This window comes from Hyaena hyaena, unplaced genomic scaffold (assembly GCF_003009895.1).
Source record: "Hyaena hyaena isolate Hyena2069 unplaced genomic scaffold, ASM300989v1 scaffold_0, whole genome shotgun sequence".
Taxonomy (NCBI): domain Eukaryota; kingdom Metazoa; phylum Chordata; class Mammalia; order Carnivora; family Hyaenidae; genus Hyaena; species Hyaena hyaena.
In genome coordinates, this window is record NW_024080632.1 from 13,026,481 (window position 1) to 13,046,938 (window position 20,458).

Here is a 20,458-nt window from a genome sequence, read left to right on the forward strand (position 1 = left end):
GGGTTGTTGGGTAAAACGCAAAAAGCCCAGTTAAAACTGGATTTTAAACAAAATATGAATTATTTTTTCATAGGAGTATGTCCCATCTGTATCTGAAATTCAAAGTTAACTGGGTTCCCTGTATTTTATCTGCTAAATCTGCCAACCATAGTAGTAGGGTCTCAAAAAGTATTTGTGGAATTTGCCCTGGCTCTGCCCTAAACATGCGATGTGACCTTACGGCCAATACTGCGACCCTCTTTGGGCCTCAGTTTTTCTGTCTGAAAAGTGGGGGTTCAGACAGTGACCACAGCGCAGGTATCGCCAATGTAGGAAAGTGCTGGGTGAATTGCCAAAGAGCAGAGAGGAAGCTCAGATCACGCGTGCACCTCGAGGCTGGGCACCAGGTGCTACTCGGCGCACCGGGGAAGCCCCGATCCAGTCCCTGAGTCGCTTGGGGTGGGCCGAGGCTGTTGCCAAGGATACACTGGTAGCCTAGAGCCCCTCCCCTACAAGGCCACGCATTTCCGTTGCGTTGGAGCCTTCTGATTGGACGGTCGTCTGGACGCTACCACCAGCCCGGAGCCCGCTAAGGGGTGGGGGCGGAGTCTTGTCCTCGTGGGACTCTTACCCTGAAGACCTGTGCTGGTGGCCTGTCTAGGGGAGGATGGGTTTTTTGCCTCACACAGAGAAAAAGACTGAGGCTCAGGTCGGAAGAGTTTCCATTGCTTCTACTAGAGTTTCTATTCATGCCTCTCCCTGAGAAAGGAAGAGGGGGCGGGAAAGTGGGCAACGCCCCCCCCTCCGGTGCCTATTCGGTCCCAGGATCTGGAGCACCGGAAGTGTTGGCGACGTGTCAGTGCGCCCTGCTCTAAACCTTCCCTCCCAGGCCACCTTTCCTATTCAGCTGCGGGATTACGGGGCCGCCTGGGCGCTGCACGCCGCCACTTCCGCATTGAACCGCCGCTTCAACCGAACTCCCCACCTCTGCGCGCGCTCCCTCTCGAGCCTGTTGGTTGGGCTGGCTCCTGGGAGTAGCCACGCCCTTTCCCTCGCCCGGCAGCCAATGGACGGGCGCCTCCCGGCGGGGCGATGGGTAATTAATGACTGTCTGGCGTTGATTGGCTGCAGGGTCGTGGCGGGGGCTGGGCGGCGGGGTAGGTTGTTCCTGAGGTGGGAGGCGGCACCCGTGGCTGAGAAGGAGGCCTGAGCGCGACATGTCGCCGGCGGCTGAAGCGGAGCGGCCCGTGGCGCTGTTTTTCTGAGTCCGGGGCGGCCTGGCGGCCGACTGAGGACGAGGGTCGGTGGAGGCTGCCCCCGCTGTGGTGGCCGCCATGCTGGAGGCCCGGGCGGTTGAGGGAGCCGCCGTGGCGCTCCTGCAACTGCTGCTGCTGCTGCCGCTGCTGCCGCCGGCGCTCCGGGGGCCGGGGCTCGGCGTGGTCTGCTCGGCGGGGGCCGGGCTGCCGGAGAGCGTCATTTGGGCCGTCAACGCGGGCGGCGAGGCGCATGTGGACGTGCACGGGATCCACTTCCGCAAGGACCCTTTAGAAGGCCGGGTGGGCCGAGGTGAGAGCCCCTCAGCCAGGCCGTGGGATCCGGGGCCTGGCGTGCCGGGCGCAGCCGGGCCGAGGGCTGCGGGCCCTGCGCCCCTTCCTCAACCCTGGGGCCACGTCTCCGGAGCCAAGTCTGTCTCTGCGGTTTTCTCAGGGACGCGGTCAGAGCTCCGAGCCTGGCGCGGTCTCGAAGCTACGAAGAGCGATTGAGGCAGAGTTGGCGAGAAGTTATATTTGGACCTCACATCCTGCATTTTCTTAAGCCCTCGCTTCCAGCCGATCTGGGAAAGTAAAAACGAGGGCGGCCTGTTGCCACCTCGAGGCCTCACGGGTCGTGGGGTATCAGTGTCCCAGGCCTGGGTGGTTTTGCTCGGCTGTATGGCGGCGTAGCTACTAAGTCCTTGCCGTCCCAGAAATTGGCCGCTTTTCCTTACCCCTTCTTGCAGGAGCGGGGCTTGGTTCTTAGCCAGAATAGAAAGGAATCTTCGAAGACGATGAGCCAGGAAAGTTTGATTGTAGCCTCCTCCTGCCCCCCCCTTTAGAGCGAGGAAGATGTGGGCTTCAAAGTAGAAGCTGAGGCCGCCCCAGAGGGTGGTTATACCGAAGCCATCGTGCCCGTGAGGCTGCTGGAGTGTCAACTGGGTCAGCCCGTGTAAGATCGCAGTGTTGTATCCGAGAGTGCGGAGAGCCCACCCTCAGAAGCCTTGAGGAGTAGGATTCCAGCGTCTGGGGAAAATTCTCAAAGTTAGTGTAAGAATGGCCGGGGGGAGCCGGCCAAACACGGGAATTACAGACCTGCTAGATTAAACCCACGTTTCTGCACCAGGGGGGCTTCTGATGTTGGACATCCTCAGACCAGACTTTGGGAAAATCTGCAAATCTGTTCTAGACTCTTTCTTCTGTAAGTGGGATTGGACAACAGGTTTGAGAGGGAAACTTACTTCATGTGTTGGAAGGAGATTTATGTTGTATGCCGGGTTCAGAGGCTGCCAAATTGGCAGGGTGCCATCTCCAGAAAACTAAGAGACAGACTTTTCTCTCATTCTTTCCACGATGCCCAGATTTGGCTCTTGCCTTTACAAAAGGGTTTAACTTCGTTCTTCCCAAGTTCATGGCAGTGTCCCGGAGCTCGTTGTGTTAGAGGGTTTGTTGCTTCCATACATGTGAGGGTGTTGGGACACAGGGCTGTTTTCTGGAGTTCGGTGTTGGCCTTGAAATTTACTTAGCCCTGGCATGTAGGTCTCAGGAGCCTGGGTTCAGCTGAGTCAGGGCCCTGGTCTTGAGCGGCCGTATCAGCAGCCAGAGCCAGACTTCACATGAGCACGAGGTCACTGCTGTCTCCATCCTGGACCCTTCCTCTTTCTTCATGGGTGTGGGCAGGGAGGAAGGAACTCTTGAGGAAACTAGAGATCGTTTGTGGACTTTGCCTCTTGAGGTAGGAAAGGTGAGGACAGCGTGCTGATGATTTCTTTCACTTAACAGATACTGGGCTTTACAAATTACAGGATCCCATTAGGTTTATTGTGCAGAGGAAAAAGCTAAGACCATGCAGGTTCGGTCCCCGGCTTCTCTTATCCACAAATCCTGGTTTTAATTTGCTTGTGCAGGTGATTTTTTGGGGGAGGGAGTTGTGCTGGTCAGCAGTCAGCCAGGCTATCTGTCCTTGGGTTATTGGCTCATGGTTGCAATTTCTTTGGAGGAGTTTATTGTAGCAGGTAAAATTACATGGGATCTACCAAAGCATGTGGACTGGAATCCTACCTTGGACCCCAGCCTTTGAGGCACTCTGTAAACAGAGGTTTCCCTGCTCCACTCTGTCCAAGTGCAACAGACAGGGGCTATGAATTGTAGCCGTAGGAAGGGGTGGATGGAGAGTGGAGGCTGGTTGTCAACTGCGGCTTGGACTAGCCTGTTGCATCGTTGCACTTACTGGGTTCCTGAGTGAGAGAAGCATTTTAGTGGCCTTAGATGTGGGTCTGAGATTTGACTCAGCTTCCATTCTCCGGAGGCAGCTCTGTAGTTTCTGTGCTAAGGAGTCGGTACCACCAAGGGAGGTGTAGCTGTTCACTCTGCGTTCCCTTCCCTGGCACAGTTTGGGTACCGTGTGCCAGGGAGGCCCTTGCTCCATGCAGCTATTTACACTAATTGCACTAGGGGTTGTATGTCTAATTTCTTTTGCCACATGCCTGCAATATTGTTTCCAGCATGCTGAAGAAGGTTCATTTTATGTTGAATGGATTCAGGTATTTGTTGCCAACTTAATCCAGATGAGTTTGGCCCTCTTTTGAACTTGGTGTTTCTCTATAGTGTCTTTGTAGTTCAGCATTCCTGTACATGAGTGGATCAGGGCACCTAGTAGCTTTTGCTTTCAGAGGCATTCATAATGTTTATTGAATTTCATTTCTGCCTTGAGGGTAGCAAGTGCTCATAGGAGATCCTCATAGCCTGGGAAAGGCTTTTTCAACTTGTGGGCTTCACTAGATGGAAATGCGACTATACAGTGCTCAATGTGGGGCTTTGGCATGCTGCAAATTCCAGGTTCTTTTGAACTTGCTCATTCTGGGTTCCTCCTGACTCAGGAGGAAAAGACCTGGTTATTTGGCCTGAGGGCACAGGACTTGGCCTGGTTTTAGAAGAGACTATTTCCTCTTCATAGAAAGATATCTGCCAGTCATTTGTATGACCTTGAAGAACACGCTCTACCTCTCTGGGCCTTGTTTTCCTTCATAGTATAAGGTCTCATGCTCTACAAATCAGTGACCTGAGTCTGAAAACTCTCCTGCCCAGAGTGGGTTTAAGTGTCTCTTTTTCTGTGCTCGATAACATTTTACATGAAGTTACAAGTAGGGCAGAACATGGTTCCAGAGGGGCAAAAAGATGGCTAAGGGCCTGAACCTATCAGATTACTAATTCTGCAGGCCTAAGGAAGACCCCTTTCTGGGCAGCCTTCCTTTTGGCTGGGGAGGGATTTGGCTCTGGGGGAGATTAGAGCATGAAAGAGGTTGAGGGTCGCTGCTATGTCTGATTTGCTTAAGGCTGTGGGATTTGTTTAGAATTTTCCCTCCATACTTTCGCCTAAGAGGCAGGCTTCATCTTCAGGCTCTCTAGGTAGCAGAAGTTCACAGGTAGAGAACTTAGGTAGGTGGTATCCCCATTTTACAGGTGAAAAAACACCTAGAGAGAATTATCTGTTCCAAATCACATAAAATCCAGGCCTGTCTTACTCTCAAACTGGGGCTGACTTTTTCCAGTAGCCTGGCCCCTCCATTGTCCTGAACTAAGAAACAGCAGACATAATGTAGGCCCTTTGGCCCTTCCTTTTTGATTAACGGAATCCTCAAGTTTCCCTGCCCCAGCCCATTCAGAATAATTCTTTGTGGCCTCGCCTCGCGTGAGAAGGAAGTGATTGAGAAGAATAAGTTAGCGGTCAGGTGGGAGGCCCACGGGTGGAGTGCCACGGCGGCCCTGCAGTGGTGGTCTCGTTAGGACAGCTTCCAGCTCCTTCTGGCTTTTCCACTCCTGTGGTTCCTCACTGCAGTTTTCCAATTAATTTTATTACTTCCATTTCCACTTGCTCCATTCCCTAAACTCCTGGGAGTGGAGGCTTTCTTTTTTTGATGCTTATTGTGTGCATATGCTTGCCTGGGTGGCATACCTTTACATCTGTCTGTGTCTCTGGGAGGCACTGTATTAAGCTGTTTACAGATCTCACCACACGCAAGCTGTGGGGTAGGTGTTGTCCCCATTTTATAGGTGAGAAGACAAATTGTTCCACACCACATGGTAGGTGGCAGAGCCAGGATTCAAACCCAGGCCTGTCTCACCCTGAAACCGGGGCTGAATTTTTCAAACAGCCTGGCTCCTCCATTGGCCTGAACTAAGAAACAACAGACATAATGGAGTTCCTTTGGCCACCTTCCTTTCTGGTTAACTGTTGGAGCCGTATCGTGCCAACTTCAGCAGTGTGCTGACTGTGTTCACGTCACTGTATTTTAGAGCGATCTGTTTAGCTGTGAATACATAAAGACGAAAGGGGAAAGAAAGAAATCCTTTTTGCTGCTGCATCTCTTGGGACTTAAGCAAATGCAGCTTTGCATGTAGCAGATCTCCTGCGAAAGCCACTTGGGCTTTAAAGGGAAAATATTTAAAGGTAATTCCAACGTTGTTATGTAGTTTTTATTCACATGGCTGAGTTTTGTGAGTTGTGAGACTGAGGCTGTTACAGATTACATTACTGTCAGTGTCTCACTTTTTCCACTCGTCAAGAAAGAAAGAAAGAAAAAAAAAGATTCCCCATACATGTACAAAATTTTCTGTGTCTCTAAAAAGCAAATCTAGTTAATGTTCCAAATTTGTAAGGGTCACGGTCCTCATGGAAGAGGAGAATTCTTAGAACTCAAGTGGAAGAGAAACAGTCTTTTAATCTTCATGGTGTAATGGTTTGAGCCTGGGAAAGAGCCGAGGCGTGCCGGCAGTCCATCCTTTGTAGTGCTACTTAGTCACCCTTTGATTTCTTGAGAAGAAATAAGAAGAAAAAAGCCCGAAGACAAAAGCACAGTAAGTTTCCTGTTGCATTGTCCCATCAGGTCCATCTGATGTCATGGCTAACTGTTCACTTACAGGAACTGTTAACAGTTATGTTTATTTTTTTGAGGGCTTGACCTTAGCCACTGATTCTTTTAGATACTCTTTTACCTTCCTTAGAGATAAAAGATCCCGTCGGGAGTTGTGGTGATTCAGAAGATAAAGCTCCAGGGATGACTGCTCTTGGACATCTCCCAAGGGATCTAGGTGCCAAATACCTTCAGAGTCACCATGGGAGGTTGGGAGGTGGTCTTGAACTCTTAATCCCAGGCAGGAGGAGAGACGAGGTGGGTGTACCAAAATCATTGCTAAGTCTGCAGTTTGGAAAGCAGATTTATGGTGCACTGGAAAACTTCATTGTGTTTGCAGGATAAAGGAGACAGAGAGGCTACTCTCTGGAGGAGGAAGCATAGCTGTTCATCTCTGGGGCTGGAGAGACCACAGTTCAGTTTGTCATGAGGGGGGAAGAAAAACATATGTCGTCTCGTCTCTTACTAAGGCCGGGGGAAGGGGGCTGGGGGCAGTAGAGGTTTCTGGCTCTTCTGATACTGACCCCAAGGTGTGTAACTTTTACTTTTTTTTTTTTTTTAATGCAAACTTTACGCTCACTGTGGGGCCTAGATCCTCATGACTCTGCAATCAAGCAGCTCATGCTGTACCAGCTGAGCCAGCCAGGCACCACTCACTTTTTACTTTTACCCTGCCTTATTCCTTATCAGTTTGTGAGATGGGAAAGGTGCCCCCCCAGGACTTGGGCATCTTAGGCCAGAGGTGCCAGTAAGACCATGGCAGGTTTTTTCTTCTGCGAGGATGGCTTCAGCCCTGTAGAGAGAATAGCATGGCTTCACTGCTCCACAGACACCTCCTTAGTTGCTGTTTGTTAGGTCGGCGAAGCATACTGAGTGCGTATTTATGTGCCAGGGTCTTTGTTAGGTGCTGGGGATACAGTAAGGAACCTTTTGGTTCTAAACTCTTTTGGTTTAACTGGGGATAGGTTCAAGAGAGAGTAGGTGAGGTTGAGTTCTGTGAGTTTGTGGGAAGTAAGGTGCTTCCATGTAAAAGAAGTTAGAGAGCATCACACCCTTCTTTTTATGAGCACGTTTCTCTGGTATTTACCAGGCTTGGAACTTTGTGACTGAAAATTATAAAAAGCAACTAAGCTGGTATCTTATTTGTAGTATAGACAGTGGAGAATGACTGGCCTAACGTATCCTGTTTGTTTTAGACCCTTGAGCTTTTCTGAATGAAAAAAAAAAACTACTCTGAACTTAATCATCTTGGAGGGCTCTTGGCCATTCCCCTCTGTTTTATGAGGTTTTTCTGATGCTCCTCTTTTCAGAGAGCCAAGAGCTGTAGCTATTGCCTGTTTTCTTCCTGACACTCTCCATGGTTGAGGACAGTCATTTTAACAGGCTTCTAAAAAGTTCTACTCTGAGGGTTAGGGAGCTGTTGGGGTGATTAGTGTTTGGTTTCTTTCACTTTACTCTTCCTTGGTAATGGCTCTCTGATGCTTGCCTTTGTGTCTGGTCTCTATTTTTTTTAATTTTTAATTTATTTTTAATGTTTATTTTTGAGAGAGAGAGACTGTGTGTGGGCGAGGACAGAGAGAGAGGGAGACACAGAATCTGAAGCAGGCTCCAGGCATGGAGCTGTCAGCACAGAGTCCGATGTGGAGCTTGAACCTGTGAACTGTGAGATCATGACCTGAGCCGAAGTCAGATACTTAACCTACTGAGCCACCCAGGCACCCCTGTGTCTGGTCTCTTTAAAGCCAGATGCAGAGCGGGTGGCCCCTTACCCTGGGAGGGTTACTAACATTGCCTCAGAAATGCTGGCAGTTGTGGGGTCTGTGCTCTTTTTCTGTGTCATGCCCCTGATGTGGTTTCTCTTTGTCTTTTGTTCCCAGCCTCCGACTATGGTATGAAACTGCCAATCCTGCGTTCCAACCCCGAGGACCAGATCCTGTATCAAACTGAGCGGTACAATGAGGAGACTTTTGGCTACGAAGTGCCCATCAAGGAGGAGGGGGACTATGTGCTGGTGTTGAAATTTGCTGAGGTCTACTTTGCACAGTCCCAGCAGAAGGTGAGGCCTGGTCAGTGGGACATTGCCACTCTTGGATAGTCCCCTGCTATGGGCCAGAGAATGTAAGAGCCTCCCCAGAAGGGAGGAACAGGTGAGCTTTGAGGAGAAGCCGGATTCCATCTGTCCCTAGAGAAGCAGTGTCCCATTGCTCACAAGGCTGCACTTGCCTTGGGGGTTGGTGACAGAAGGCAATGCCAGAATCTTAGTTCTTGGCAACTAACTGATCCTGGTCATCTTCCTTAGTTGTCAGCACCTTCTTGTTTTTAGCCTTATTCTTTTCCTGTCTCTTCTTATGAATTTCCTTCTTTCCATGTGAGCTTTTTTTTTTTTTCCCCATGTTGAGCTTTTTGTTTGTATTCTGTGTTTCCCTAAGGCCAGTATGAGACCTTGACCGTGAAGGAACATGGCTTTGATTCAGCTCATATAAAGAACTCTGTACCCTTGACTATATCCAGCTCTTTCATTTTAAAAATTATTTCTGAATTTGAAGCCTAGGCAGGTACGTGATGTCCAGCTGCTAAAGGACTATGAAGCTGATGGTTTTGACATTGTCTGGTTTTTTTTTTTAAATTGTGGAAGGTATTTGATGTGCGATTGAATGGCCATGTTGTGGTGAAGGACTTGGACATCTTTGATCGTGTCGGGCACAGCACAGCTCATGATGAAATCATCCCTATGAGCATCAGGAAGGGAAAGCTGAGTGTCCAAGGGGAGGTGTCCACCTTCACAGGGAAACTCTACATTGAGTTTGTAAAGGTAATGCTCTCCCTCTGCCTTCCCAGCTGAGGAGTAGGTGCGGGGGAATGTTTACTGCTGTGTGGTGCTGACCCTGGTTCTCCCATTTCCTAGGGGTACTATGACAATCCCAAAGTTTGTGCACTCTACATCATGGCTGGGACAGTGGATGGTAAGTGGTGTCTTTAACCTGCTTTTTTTCCCTTGGTCTGAAGGATATAGTTGAGGAAAGCCTTGGGGGAATAACTTAGCCAATCACTGTTCTGTGTAAACACTTAAAGCCAAATTGTGGGGAGTCCAAAGTCAAATGGATGGGCACAGAGTGTTGCATGGTGCTGACCATAGCTTTGGCATAAGGTCTGTGTCCTGATTTTGCTGCTGCCACTTAATCAGCTATTTTGCTTTGGACAAATTCCTTTAAGTTCACTGTAAATTGGGCTTAAAATGGTACCTACTGGTGTGCCCTGACCCTTCTGGTCTTTTGGAATCAGCTAAAGCTAGTCCTTATTCTCTTTCTTTGACATCTATTTCTTGGGGGCAGGAAGGGAAAAGGCAAAAGAAGGAGTCCTTCAGCATTTCGGTATGCTCTATGAGAGTCCGGCACTGATCAACTGCACTGGACGAAAGTTCACTTCCTAATGTCTCCTTGTCCTTGGGATCCAGCCTTAGGGTATATTGCTTTCTCAGCATTGAGATGATCCTGGCTGCTGGATTCCCAGGCTGGTTGTTTTTTGTTTGTTTGTTTGCAGAGAAAGCTTGTGTTTTAGTGACTTTTCTTCTCCATTCTGCCTTTGTACCTTTTCCCAACTCATCCTTAATGCACAAGGAGCTCATCCTATTGTCTTGATGTGTCCCCAGATGCTGGTGTTATGACATCTAGGCAGATAGTCTTGCCACAAAAACAGAGTTATAGCTTGAGTCCCTAAGGAGCAGGCAGAGCAGAGGGGTGGTGTGTGCTGACAACCCAGGGCCCTGTAGCTCAGCTTTTCCTCAGTTGCTGTGTGAATCAGAAGGAAATGTGGGATTGTGGAGGGCGCAGGAGGGATTTGAAAAGGTTAAGTTTTGGGTGTCGGGTCACTGTCCCTGTTGAATCCAGTCCTCAAGAGGTAGAAAAGGAAGGTAAGATAGCGAGCCTCCCCTGGGGTAGGGCTTTTACTACATTTTATTTTATTTTATTTTATTTTATTTTATTTCTTTTTTAATGTTTTATTTATTTCTGAGAGAGAGAGAGAGAGACAGCATGAGCAGGGGAGGGCCAGAGAGAAAGGGAGATACAGAATCTGAAGTAGGCTCCAGGCTCTGAGCTACCTGTCAGCACACAGCCTGACACGGGGCTTGAACCCACGAACCATGAGATCATGACCTGAGCCAAAGTCAGATGCCCAACCAACTTAGCCACCCAGGCTCCCCAACTACATTTTAGTTAAATCTAAAAAAGACCAGTGTTTGCAGCCATCCACAGCTTTCTAGGCCAGGAGCTATTTCTGTTACATCTGTTTTTTCCTGTAGACCCTGTGTAGGTCATAGCATCGTTTATGGCTTTTAAGAGTCTCACTTAAATTGTATGGGTCTTGAAGTGCCTAGGCGGCTCAGTTGGTTGAGCCTTTGACTTCGGCTCAGGTTGTGGTCTCATGGTTCATGGGTTCGAGCCCCGTGTCAGGCTCTGTGCTGACAGCCCAGAGTCTGGAGCCTGTTTTGAATTCTGTGTCTCCCTCCCTCTGCCCCTCCACTGCTCGCACTCTGTTTCTATCTCTGTCAAAAATAAATAAACATAAAAAAGAAAATTTTTTTTTTAAATGGTGTGGGTCTTACTTAAAAGATGTCTACTTTCTTGTGTCAGATGTACCAAAGCTGCAGCCTCATCCAGGACTGGAGAAGAAAGAAGAGGAAGAAGAAGAAGAAGAATACGATGAAGGGTCTAATCTCAAAAGACAGACCAATAAGAATCGGGTGCAGTCGGGCCCCCGCACGCCCAACCCCTATGCCTCGGACAACAGCAGCCTCATGTTTCCCATCCTGGTGGCCTTCGGAGTCTTCATTCCAACCCTCTTCTGCCTCTGCCGGTTGTGAGAACAAATACCATCCTGAGCAGGGTGGAGGGTGTGGGAAAGAAACCGAACACGTCGGTTTTGGTTTCTGTACTTTCACAGTGATTAGCAAACAAAACCACACACAAAAATTAAAGGAGAAAAAAAGAGGCAGAGTGGGTAGAGAGCGGCCCTTATCCACCACAGGTCCCAGCCCTGCTTCAGTCCTTGTGCCCTCTTTGTGGCTGGCCCCAGCCGTCTCTTTCCTCTCCTGGGTACTTCAGTGAAGCGGATCCTCCACGTTCAAGGATCCTCATCTGTGCACCTAGCGGAAAGGACTCTGAACCCAGAGCAGACACAGTTCCTTTTTTTAGGTTAGAAATTAACAGCAGGGAAATGTCATCTTATTACCTGAGAAGACCAGCGCTGGGAGTTGGGTATGTTCTGAAGTTATGTCCAGATAAGTTTTCAGGTGTCCTGGGATTGAAAGTGTGTGTGCTTTTGTGTATGTGGGAAGGTGTATAATTTGTATGATAAAGACGAAAACGGAAGGGGGATTAAAAAAAGAAGAAGAAAATTAGATACTTCCTTACTTGGAAGCCTTTCTGGTTTCAGCCCAATGATGGTTCCACCTTAAGTGTTTGCGCTTTGTCATTGCTTGTCTCCCTGACATGTGCCAGTTAGAGGACTGTCTGGTATCCAAGACGATTAGTTTATGTCAGGTCCTCAAGTTGCCTCTGACTTGTTACCACAACAAATCATTTTGATTTCCATGCCTGTTGGGGACTTCCTTTCTTTTCATTTTTTTCCCCCTTTAATCTGGCTCATTTGAAATCTCTTCTCTCTCTCAATCATCCCGCTAAGTTATTGCCAAGAAGGGAAGGCAACATGGGGATTTGGAGTTCCCTCTGCTTGAATGTCTTATCCTCTAGCACCTCACCTTATTGGTACCTCCCTCCCTGGATCTCTGAGCCAGCAGCCAGGAGGACCTGACCCAGCAGTGCTTTTACTGGCCCCTTTGTAGGGTCTTGCTGCCAGGGGACAGGGATGCTTTCCAGCCTGCAGCAACAGAACACTTGACCTTAAAAGTCTCTTCTGGTCTTTGGATTAGAAAAGGCTTATGTTAGCATAACTTAAGAGCCACCTCAGAGACTTGAGCCCTACTAAGTGACTGACCACTGTTTAGAGTGTCTATCTGGTATCTGATGTTCATTTATTCCCATGTCCTTCTGTGTCACCAGTCAGCCAGTTTTGGTTTATGCCTAGAGCTGCCCCAAGGAACTAGACTGATTGTCTGTATCTGGCCCAGTAGCACCTCCCCCAATCCTAAAAGCCTGCCCTTCTTTCTTTTCATTTCCCTGTCCGAGCTGCAGTTGGGTTCTTGGTGTGACGGGGCCGAAAGATTCCTAGTCAGCCACGGTCCTGGCAGTTCTGAAGCCAACCTTAGTGTCAGGTGGCTGTCTTCAATTCCCTGAAAAGACTTCTGCAGAAATGAAGGCTCCCTGATGCCTCTCTTTATGGTCACTGTTATCCTTTTCCCAGTTAGGGCAGCAGTGAGGGAGGACCCAGCCAAGCTACATAGAGTTTTATGGATGGAGAGCAGCAGGGTTAGCTTCTTGCTTGGAAGGGAGCAGCATAGAATCTCAGACCAAGCTCATCTTTTTAGAATGTTTTTAATGTTGTCCTTTTTTTTTTTTCTTTTAAAGAGCTCCATGTATTTGAATTGCTTGTTATGTGACAAAGCAAGTAACCCTTAGGCTCATGGCCTGGGTTTTGGCTCTTAATGAGTTACTCTGGGCCAGCATTTAGTCCTTTGAGAGTTGGAGCCCTTTATTTTAGCTGTGACTTAGGCCTCAGCAGTAGGGGATTGAGTCGGGCATCTGGATGGCTGTGGCCTGAGGCTGTAGTGAGAGGAACACTTCCTGGAGTGCTTCACAAAGCTCCCTGCTTTGAAGGATGGCATCCTATAACCTTGGTCTGGGGGACCCCTTGCCCGGGGCAATGGACATCCTGACTATTAATTGGGCTTCTGACAGTGGCTTTGGTTCCCCTTCCATCACAGCTCCCCAAAGCCATAGGCCACTGTCCGTGGCAGAGACAAGATGAGGAAGGAGGACTCGCTACCTCCGTTTTGCCTTGTTTGTTAGTTTGCCTGGGTCTTTGAGGAAGGAGGGGTCCCGCCTACTCACCTCAACCCATCCCTGCAGTGAGTCAGAGTCTCAGAAGGAAACCCTGGCTCCTGGGGCCATTTCCTAACGGTACTGTAAGCCAAGCAGCTTTGCTTCCAAGCCCACCCGTTTCCAAGCCCACTCCTTCCCCCTGAGCTCAGGGATAGGGATGGGCATTTTCCTCTGCTTGTGTCCGAAAGGAAGGAACATCTTTCTATGGCTCACAAAAGCTAAAGGAGAAGTGAGGAAACAGGAAGAGGTATGGTGGGGGCTGGGGTAGAGTCACCTGGAGCCAAGCCCACCCAGCTAACAGAGCTGCCCAGGGCAGGTCACAGCTGGCCAATGATGCTGAACTTGAAAGCTTATTTTTTTTGTGGGGTGGGGTGGGGGGTGGGCTCCTTCAAGATGATATAGGTACATGAAGTTTAGGTTAAAGGGGTGGGATGGGGCACTCTGTATTTTTATTTTTGTATTGTGTATGTCACAAATTACTCTGTTCGTCGTTTGCTTTTTGCACTGTTTGCTCCTCTGCCTGTATGTTGAGCTAGTGCTAGGACCACATGACTACGCTGTAGGGAGTCTGTCTGGGGTTGGGGAGGTGATGAGGGATGCCACCTAGGCCTGGGGAAGGGGAGGCCTGGCCTCTTCTACTGGATCCATGCACTGTTCTAGGTTTTTAGATCACCCTGAGCCTAGCTGGCCAAAGCCAAGAGCAGATGGGCAAGTTGAAACTCCTTTTGCCGGGAATGTGGCCTCAGTTCAGTGTCTGGGTGGACCGCACAGACCACACAAAGCTGTCTGCTGGGGATGGACTGAGAGTCTGCAGCGTAGCTCTGATTTGCGTCAGGGGCCAGCTGACCCTGGGTTTCACTCATGCTGACTGAAACATCCTGCCAGGAAATAATCTGTGGGACTCCTGTCCCCTAAACCAGATCCATATTTCTGTAACATCTCCACTATGGAGGAGAAGCTGCTCAGTGGTTATCTTGAATTCTGGTGACTTGAAAAATGGTTATCTTCCAGTGTCAGTGGTGTTAGACGCCCCGGGGGTAGGGGTGGCGCAGGGCCTGTAGGGCCACTGGCTGGTTTGAGAATGTAACCTTTTCTCTTTTGTCCACTTTTTGCCTCAGAGATACTGGCCTGAAATTGGGGGATCACATTAGAGGTCAATTAGGCTTTGAAGAGATGGGGTGAAGTTTAAGTTTACCTGCCCCTCTCTGTGTCTGGAAACTCGTCTGGTTTCAGAATTGTGTTTTGACTTCTTTACCTTTTTGGAGAAGCTTCTGTTTTAAGGAATTTCTCTTCCTTCTTATCCTGCTTCTACTTTCTCATGGGAAGACCTGGCCATGGCCTCTAGAATCTCAGTTGAACTTCAGAAAACAGCAGCAGTATTTCCCCTTTCCTAGCACATATACTTCTTTCTCTAGAAATTGGCTCACCTTAGGAAGACCAGGGAAAGAATCCACAGGTTCTCTACCTTCCCTGGAGATTGGGGCACCCACCCCGGTCAGCACAGTGCCTTTTCCTCTCCTGCTCTGAGCCAGGGTGGGCATTCCCTCTAGATTCAGGTCTGGGCGGGGGTCTTACAGTCCCTGCCGTGGGGCTGCTTCCCCATCCCTTTCTCCCCCTCCCCTTTGCTGGCCGGCTCTAACCTAATTCAAGTGTCTTCTTGCCTTGAGGAGCCTTAATGGCATCAAGTGGCAACATGTAATATTGTCCTCTATGCCTCTCCAAAGGACCTAGGAGAGCAGGTGAACTTTCAAAATGAGAGACTAACAGATGCTCCTGTTCAAAAAAAGGGAAGGAGGAGGAGATGCTTGGGCCTCCTCCTGCTGTGACCCTGGGGGAAAGGAGCCTGGGGTAAGGCTAAGTGGTAGTACAGAAGCAGAACCAGAAACACCCGGGATCTGTTCAGAAATCTTAGAAGAAGTCTGCTTCTCTTCAATGGAAAGATATAATTAGGGATCAAAGAACTCTAAAAATACTGCAAAGAAGCCTTAATGTTCAAGCTTCAGAGAGATCAGAGTAATTTCTCCCTTTCTGTCCGAGCTAGGACTTTCTGTATTTAGACCTCTTCTGGGGCAAGAGGGCTAGGTTTCCTCATTTTCTTATGAGACCAGATTGGCATCAGTGGGTCAGCTGCCCAGCTAGGGCGGGTTTCTTCTTTGTGCGTGGGTGGCTTGCTGCCGATCTAGTTTGTCCTTCCCCGGCTGCCTTTTGGGTGGCCTGCCTTTGGCTGCCAAGTCATTTTGATAAGAGCAGATGATTTGGGGACTGGCTGGGCTGGCAGAAAATGAGCAGGAGGGATCTCTTGGGACGGTCCCCTCCCACCCCCCTCCCCCGAGAGCAAAAAAACCAAGGAGCCGGGATTGTGCCGGCAGCCAGGGAAACCGTAGTCCTATTAGAGTTGGCAGGGAGGGCCCTGGCACCTCTCACATCCAGGCAGTCTTGTGAGGTGGGGGCACACAGCACCAGGAGAAGCAGAACTTCGTTCTCACCTCTATTTTGAGCTTCAGTGCTTTATTTCAGTATGAGGAAAAACAACAACAAACTGAAGTGTGCTTTCCGTCCTTTGAAAGGACAACTGTCGGGAAAGGAGAGCCGAGTTGCCAGGTGGGAGGGGAGAATTGGCAGGGAGACTCTTTACGGCAAAACCAGGAACGAGGCATCCTTGACTCTTCTCTTCCCTAGCGTGTCATGATCCAGGGAATGAAAAGAAATTTGACCCTGGATTAGTTCCCTCTTTGGATCTTCCTTCCACCATGTTCTCACACGCTAGGACTAGCTGCCCATTCTGAGCTCAGAGCAGCCTCTTCAGCAATTATTGGCCTAACCTGACATGTCAGGAAACCACCCCTGCCTCCCCCTCCCCGCTGCCATTGGGCCTGGCTGCTCTGTTCTGTACCAACAACTGGAGAATAGCGGCAAGTTCTTAGTAGTCCTGGTAGCTCCTAGATTCCCATCCTCTCCCTGCCGCGGCCAAACTAACTCTGTCTGTAGCCACAACATGCATTTACAGCAGCATAGTGAGATGTGACTGAGGGGCTTTGAACCTGGCTGGCCCGGGAAAGCAGTGGGGGTGGATAGAGCTGCCTTTCCTCCTGGGCTATCTCCATCTGTCCCTACCCTTTACATGCCCCGTCCTACTCCCACCGAAAAAGTAAAAAAAAAAAAAAAATCAGGATGTTTTTCACTGTCCATTGCTTTGTGTTTTAATAAACAATTTGCAGTGACACTCTGTTGAGATTGAGTTTGAACTTGATTGCCGAGAGGTGAAGTGATGGGGTGGCAAAAGGGAGGCCTGGGGGCTCACTTGGCTGCAAAGGGCTCTCCTGGGACAAGACTAGGGGCTTTTTTTTTTTTTTTTTTTTAAATGTTTTATTTATTTCTAGGAGAGAGAGAGAGACAGCGTGAGCAGGGGAGGGTCAGAGAGAGAGGGAGACACAGACTCTGAAACAGGCTCCAGGCTCTGAGCTGGCAGTCAGCACAGAGCCCGACGTGGGGCTCGAACCCACGAACCGCGAGATCATGACCTAAGCGAAAGTCGGACGCTTAACCGACTAAGCCACCCAGGCGCCCAAGACTAGGGGCTTTTGTTCATTTTAGCCTCGTGTCTTTTGCTTTTCTTTTCACCGGGTTGTTTGGTTAAGGGAATGAAGTTCTGTAAAACTCTGCCTGGCCATTTCAGCCCGCAGCGCATTCAAGGAAAAATAAACAGTTGTTTTGTTTTGTTTCCACTTTCACTGGAACGCCAGGCCATGACTCGACTCTCTCCCTCCCAATGCACAGCTTTCCCTCAGCTTCCGTGACAGCCTGTGGACAGATCAAGCCCTGGGACAATTTTCTCTGCCCTCTCCGCTTCTGGTGTATTGTCAGTGTTGAGTATTCATTGGGAAGGGGCAGAAGGAGCAGGAAGGATTTTTTTCCCCTGTGATGTATCCGCCTTGTTTTACAGCTGAGGAACATGAGACTCAAAAAACTTAATTTACCCCAGTCTAGTCAGTAAATAAATAGTCAAGCCAGGTTTCAGATTCAGTCTATCTGCCTGCAAAGCCCCTATTCTCTCTAAGGCATAAGGATAATTGTAGATATCCTTTAATGGAACCCCTGAAATGGATGAGGCACAATGCCAAGCACTTTTACAAAAGTTATTTCTGTTTAATCTTCAACAAACCAGTTGGAATTAGCCTTTCGTGGGTGAAGTGACATTGCCAAGGCCAGAGAGCCAGCAAAAGATGGAGCTGGGACTTCACACCCAGATTCTGGTTCATCATTACTCTCTATCACTCTGATTACCTTTCCCCACCATGCTACATGACTGGCTCCAGACTCCAGAACCTACCTGTTGTATTTCTCCAGCAGGAATGGAGGCGGCTGGTACCAGGGGAGTTTGGCCTACTTCCCTCAGTTATCCCTTGAAGGGCAGAATTCATTGCTCAGCTCCAAGAATGAGGCCAGTGTCGATGGAGTTTGTTCTCAGGGCCCAAATAAACGAGGAGGCCCACAGAGCCTCTTTCTTAGCTCAAGCCCACCCATAACTGGAGTTCTTTGCTAATTCAGACCTAGCTGTTACTATTTCAAGTAGCTTCCCGTGAGCTGCCAAATGGGGGAAGAGACCTGAAGAAGCCTTGCTCTAGGGAGTTGCAGGGAGGAAAACTGACAGAAGATCTTGGGCCAAGTGCTGGGGGTTGGGTTAAACCACTCCTTGGGTCCAGATCTTAATCTCGCTAAGGAAATCAGGCTCCCGGTTGGCTGGAGCCTGGAGCCGGTATGTCGGACCTTTCTCCATACTTAGTGCCCCACCCCCCTCCATCCCGTATAGAGGAAGAGAGAGGGGTTTCCCCCACATTTACTGGAAAGCTCGTTGCTGTTAGCAGTGGTGAGGGGTCAAGGCAGAGAGGAGGTGGAGCAGGGGGGCTCTGCAGTGGGACTGCCTCTGTTCACTAACAGTCAGAGGTGGTAGGCACCTCACTGCAGGACTCTGGCCCTATAGTCTTAGTTGGGTTTGTTGCTACCCACTTATATGTTAGTAAAAAATAATCCCACTGGCTTTTCTGGCTTAGCCTTGTGCCCTGGGTCTCCTTGCCGCTGCCACTGGAATCCATGTGTCGCTTCCTCAAGCCTGGTTCCAAGCTCCGTTTCCCCTCAGCTCTCTTCAGTCACCACGCTCTCCTGTCCAGCTCCACATCTTCTCCCCATCTGGTGCGCCAGCCCTCTGCTGAGGGTCCTGGAGAAAGGCCACTGAACCATGTCGGCATGGATTTACGCTCCCTGGTATCAGCATCGTGCTCTCGTTGCTGGCTTTCATCTCTTCACTACAGCTCTAGGGAAGATGTGTGACTAGCTTGACTTATAAAGGAGGAAGCAAAGGCTCAGAGGGGATAGATGACCTGCCCAAAGTCACATGGCTGGTAAGTGACAGAGCGAAGGAGTAGGACTTTCTAACCACACGCTCATGCTCTTAATGCCACGATGTGCTGTTCTTAGAAAAGCAGTTTGAATGAAGGTAACAGATGATGCCAGGTGCTGGTTACATGGAGATTTATTCATTCCTCCTCTGAAAAAGTAACTCTCTAAGACTTAGCGATACAGGAAATACATAGACATTTTTAAAAATGTTATATGGAGTATAAAATCTGAACACTTCTTGTTCTCATACCTATTCATCTAATCCCTAGAGGAGAATACAGGTGACTGGTGGAAATCCTTTTATGCATATTTATATATGTACGTATACACATATATTTACACAGATTTTTTTTTGATGTTTATTTTTGAGAGAGAGAGACAGAATGTGAATAGGGGAGGGGCAGAGAGAGAGAGAGAGGGAGACACAGAATCTGAAGCAGGCTCCAGGCTTGAGCTGTCTGCACAGAGCCCGACACGGGGCTCGAACTCACAGGCTGTGAGATCATGACCTGAGCGAAAGTCAGACACTTAACTGACTGAGGCCCCCAGGTGCCCCTACACGGATATATTGTGCACATGCTCATGTGTTTCTTCAGAATCCATCAGGGAATTACTGGGTCAAACAGTAATGCATTTAAAAATTTGAAAGTATTGCCCTCCACAAGGCACCACGAGTTTTCACTCACCAATCTTGTGGTATATGACTTGGGAATATGCCAGAAATCCTTTTTGGGAACAGGTGGGATATAAATAAGAAATTAATGCTTTGTAAAAACCTCTCAGCCAGAGAGAGTGGTGGCTTGGCTACTAGGGAAGTTACCAGCTCTCAATCCCAGACCACAAGGCACGCCTGCAGTGCCAGCTTTGACCCGCTGATTCGATGCATGCCACCTTTGGGAGGGAGTAGGAAGGAGGCCTGAATTTCCCAGTCTTTGCAGAAAAAAGAGCCCTCTGATGTCTTGCTTACCTTGGCTGCACCAGCTCCAGGCCCCACCTGCCTGGCCTGGTTTGGGGCAGACTGCCTGGCTATCCGTGGACTGCCCTGGAAACTAGCCACTGTCACACCTCTTAAAGCACGGAAAACAACCAGGAGAGGGACTTGCAGAGCCTGGAGCGAGGGTGAAAGGGAGGCCGGCCTGTCCATGCTGGTCTTCCCCCATCTAGCCCAGGGAAACCTTGGGTTAAGGCTTGCTAATGCAGTAGATCTCTGTCATCCGCCTTCCCCCAAAACGTGGTGTTAGTTTATGTACTTTTCAAAAAAATTTTTATTTATTTCTAGGAGAGAGAGACAGCGTGAGCAGGGGAGGGTCAGAGAGAGAGGGAGATACAGACTCTGAAACAGGCTCCAGGCTCTGAGCTGGCAGTCAGCATAGAGCCCGACGCGGGGCTTGAACCCACAAACCGCGAGATCATGACCTAAGCAAAAGTCAGATGCTTAACCGACTAAGCCACCATCAAAAACACTTTTTAAAAGAGCCTTTTGATATACCTGAGGAAGATTTGGTGAAGAGAAGCAGCAGCAGATTGGAGTTTAGAGCCCTTCTTCTTCCCATTCCTTCCTATATGTATATACACAGAGGTTCATAGGTAGTGATCCTAGAGAGTACAGGCCCCAACTCCCTATATAGCAGTTTTTATTTAATTTTCTTTTGAACAGAAAAAAGTGACCAAATGTGAAGTTGCTTTTAAATTTTAAGAGAAGGTAAGTCTACTTTGGTTTAACATTTTCCTTCCAGACAAAGGTCCTAAGATAGATATATTTTAAATATATAAGCAACCCATGATCATATGCTTCTTGTGATAAAATAGTACATAAAGTAACTCTCATGTCAAAAGTGAATATATTCCCTTTTTAGTTCCTCCTAATACTCTCCTCCCCAGAGGGAACTATGGTTAACACGTTAGAGTATTTCGAGAT

General features: G+C 48.9%; 1 protein-coding gene across 1 annotated transcript; it reads left to right on the forward strand.

The window, feature by feature from the left end:
- The first annotated feature begins 1,150 nt into the window (after positions 1–1,150).
- Positions 1,151–16,309, forward strand: MLEC (malectin). The gene is made up of 5 exons (XM_039238362.1): positions 1,151–1,545; positions 8,023–8,201; positions 8,781–8,957; positions 9,051–9,108; positions 10,777–16,309. The coding sequence occupies exons 1-5, from the start codon at positions 1,314–1,316 to the stop codon at positions 11,004–11,006; spliced, it is 876 nt and encodes a 291-aa protein (XP_039094293.1). The 5' UTR covers positions 1,151–1,313; the 3' UTR covers positions 11,007–16,309.
- Positions 16,310–20,458: the final 4,149 nt, after the last annotated feature.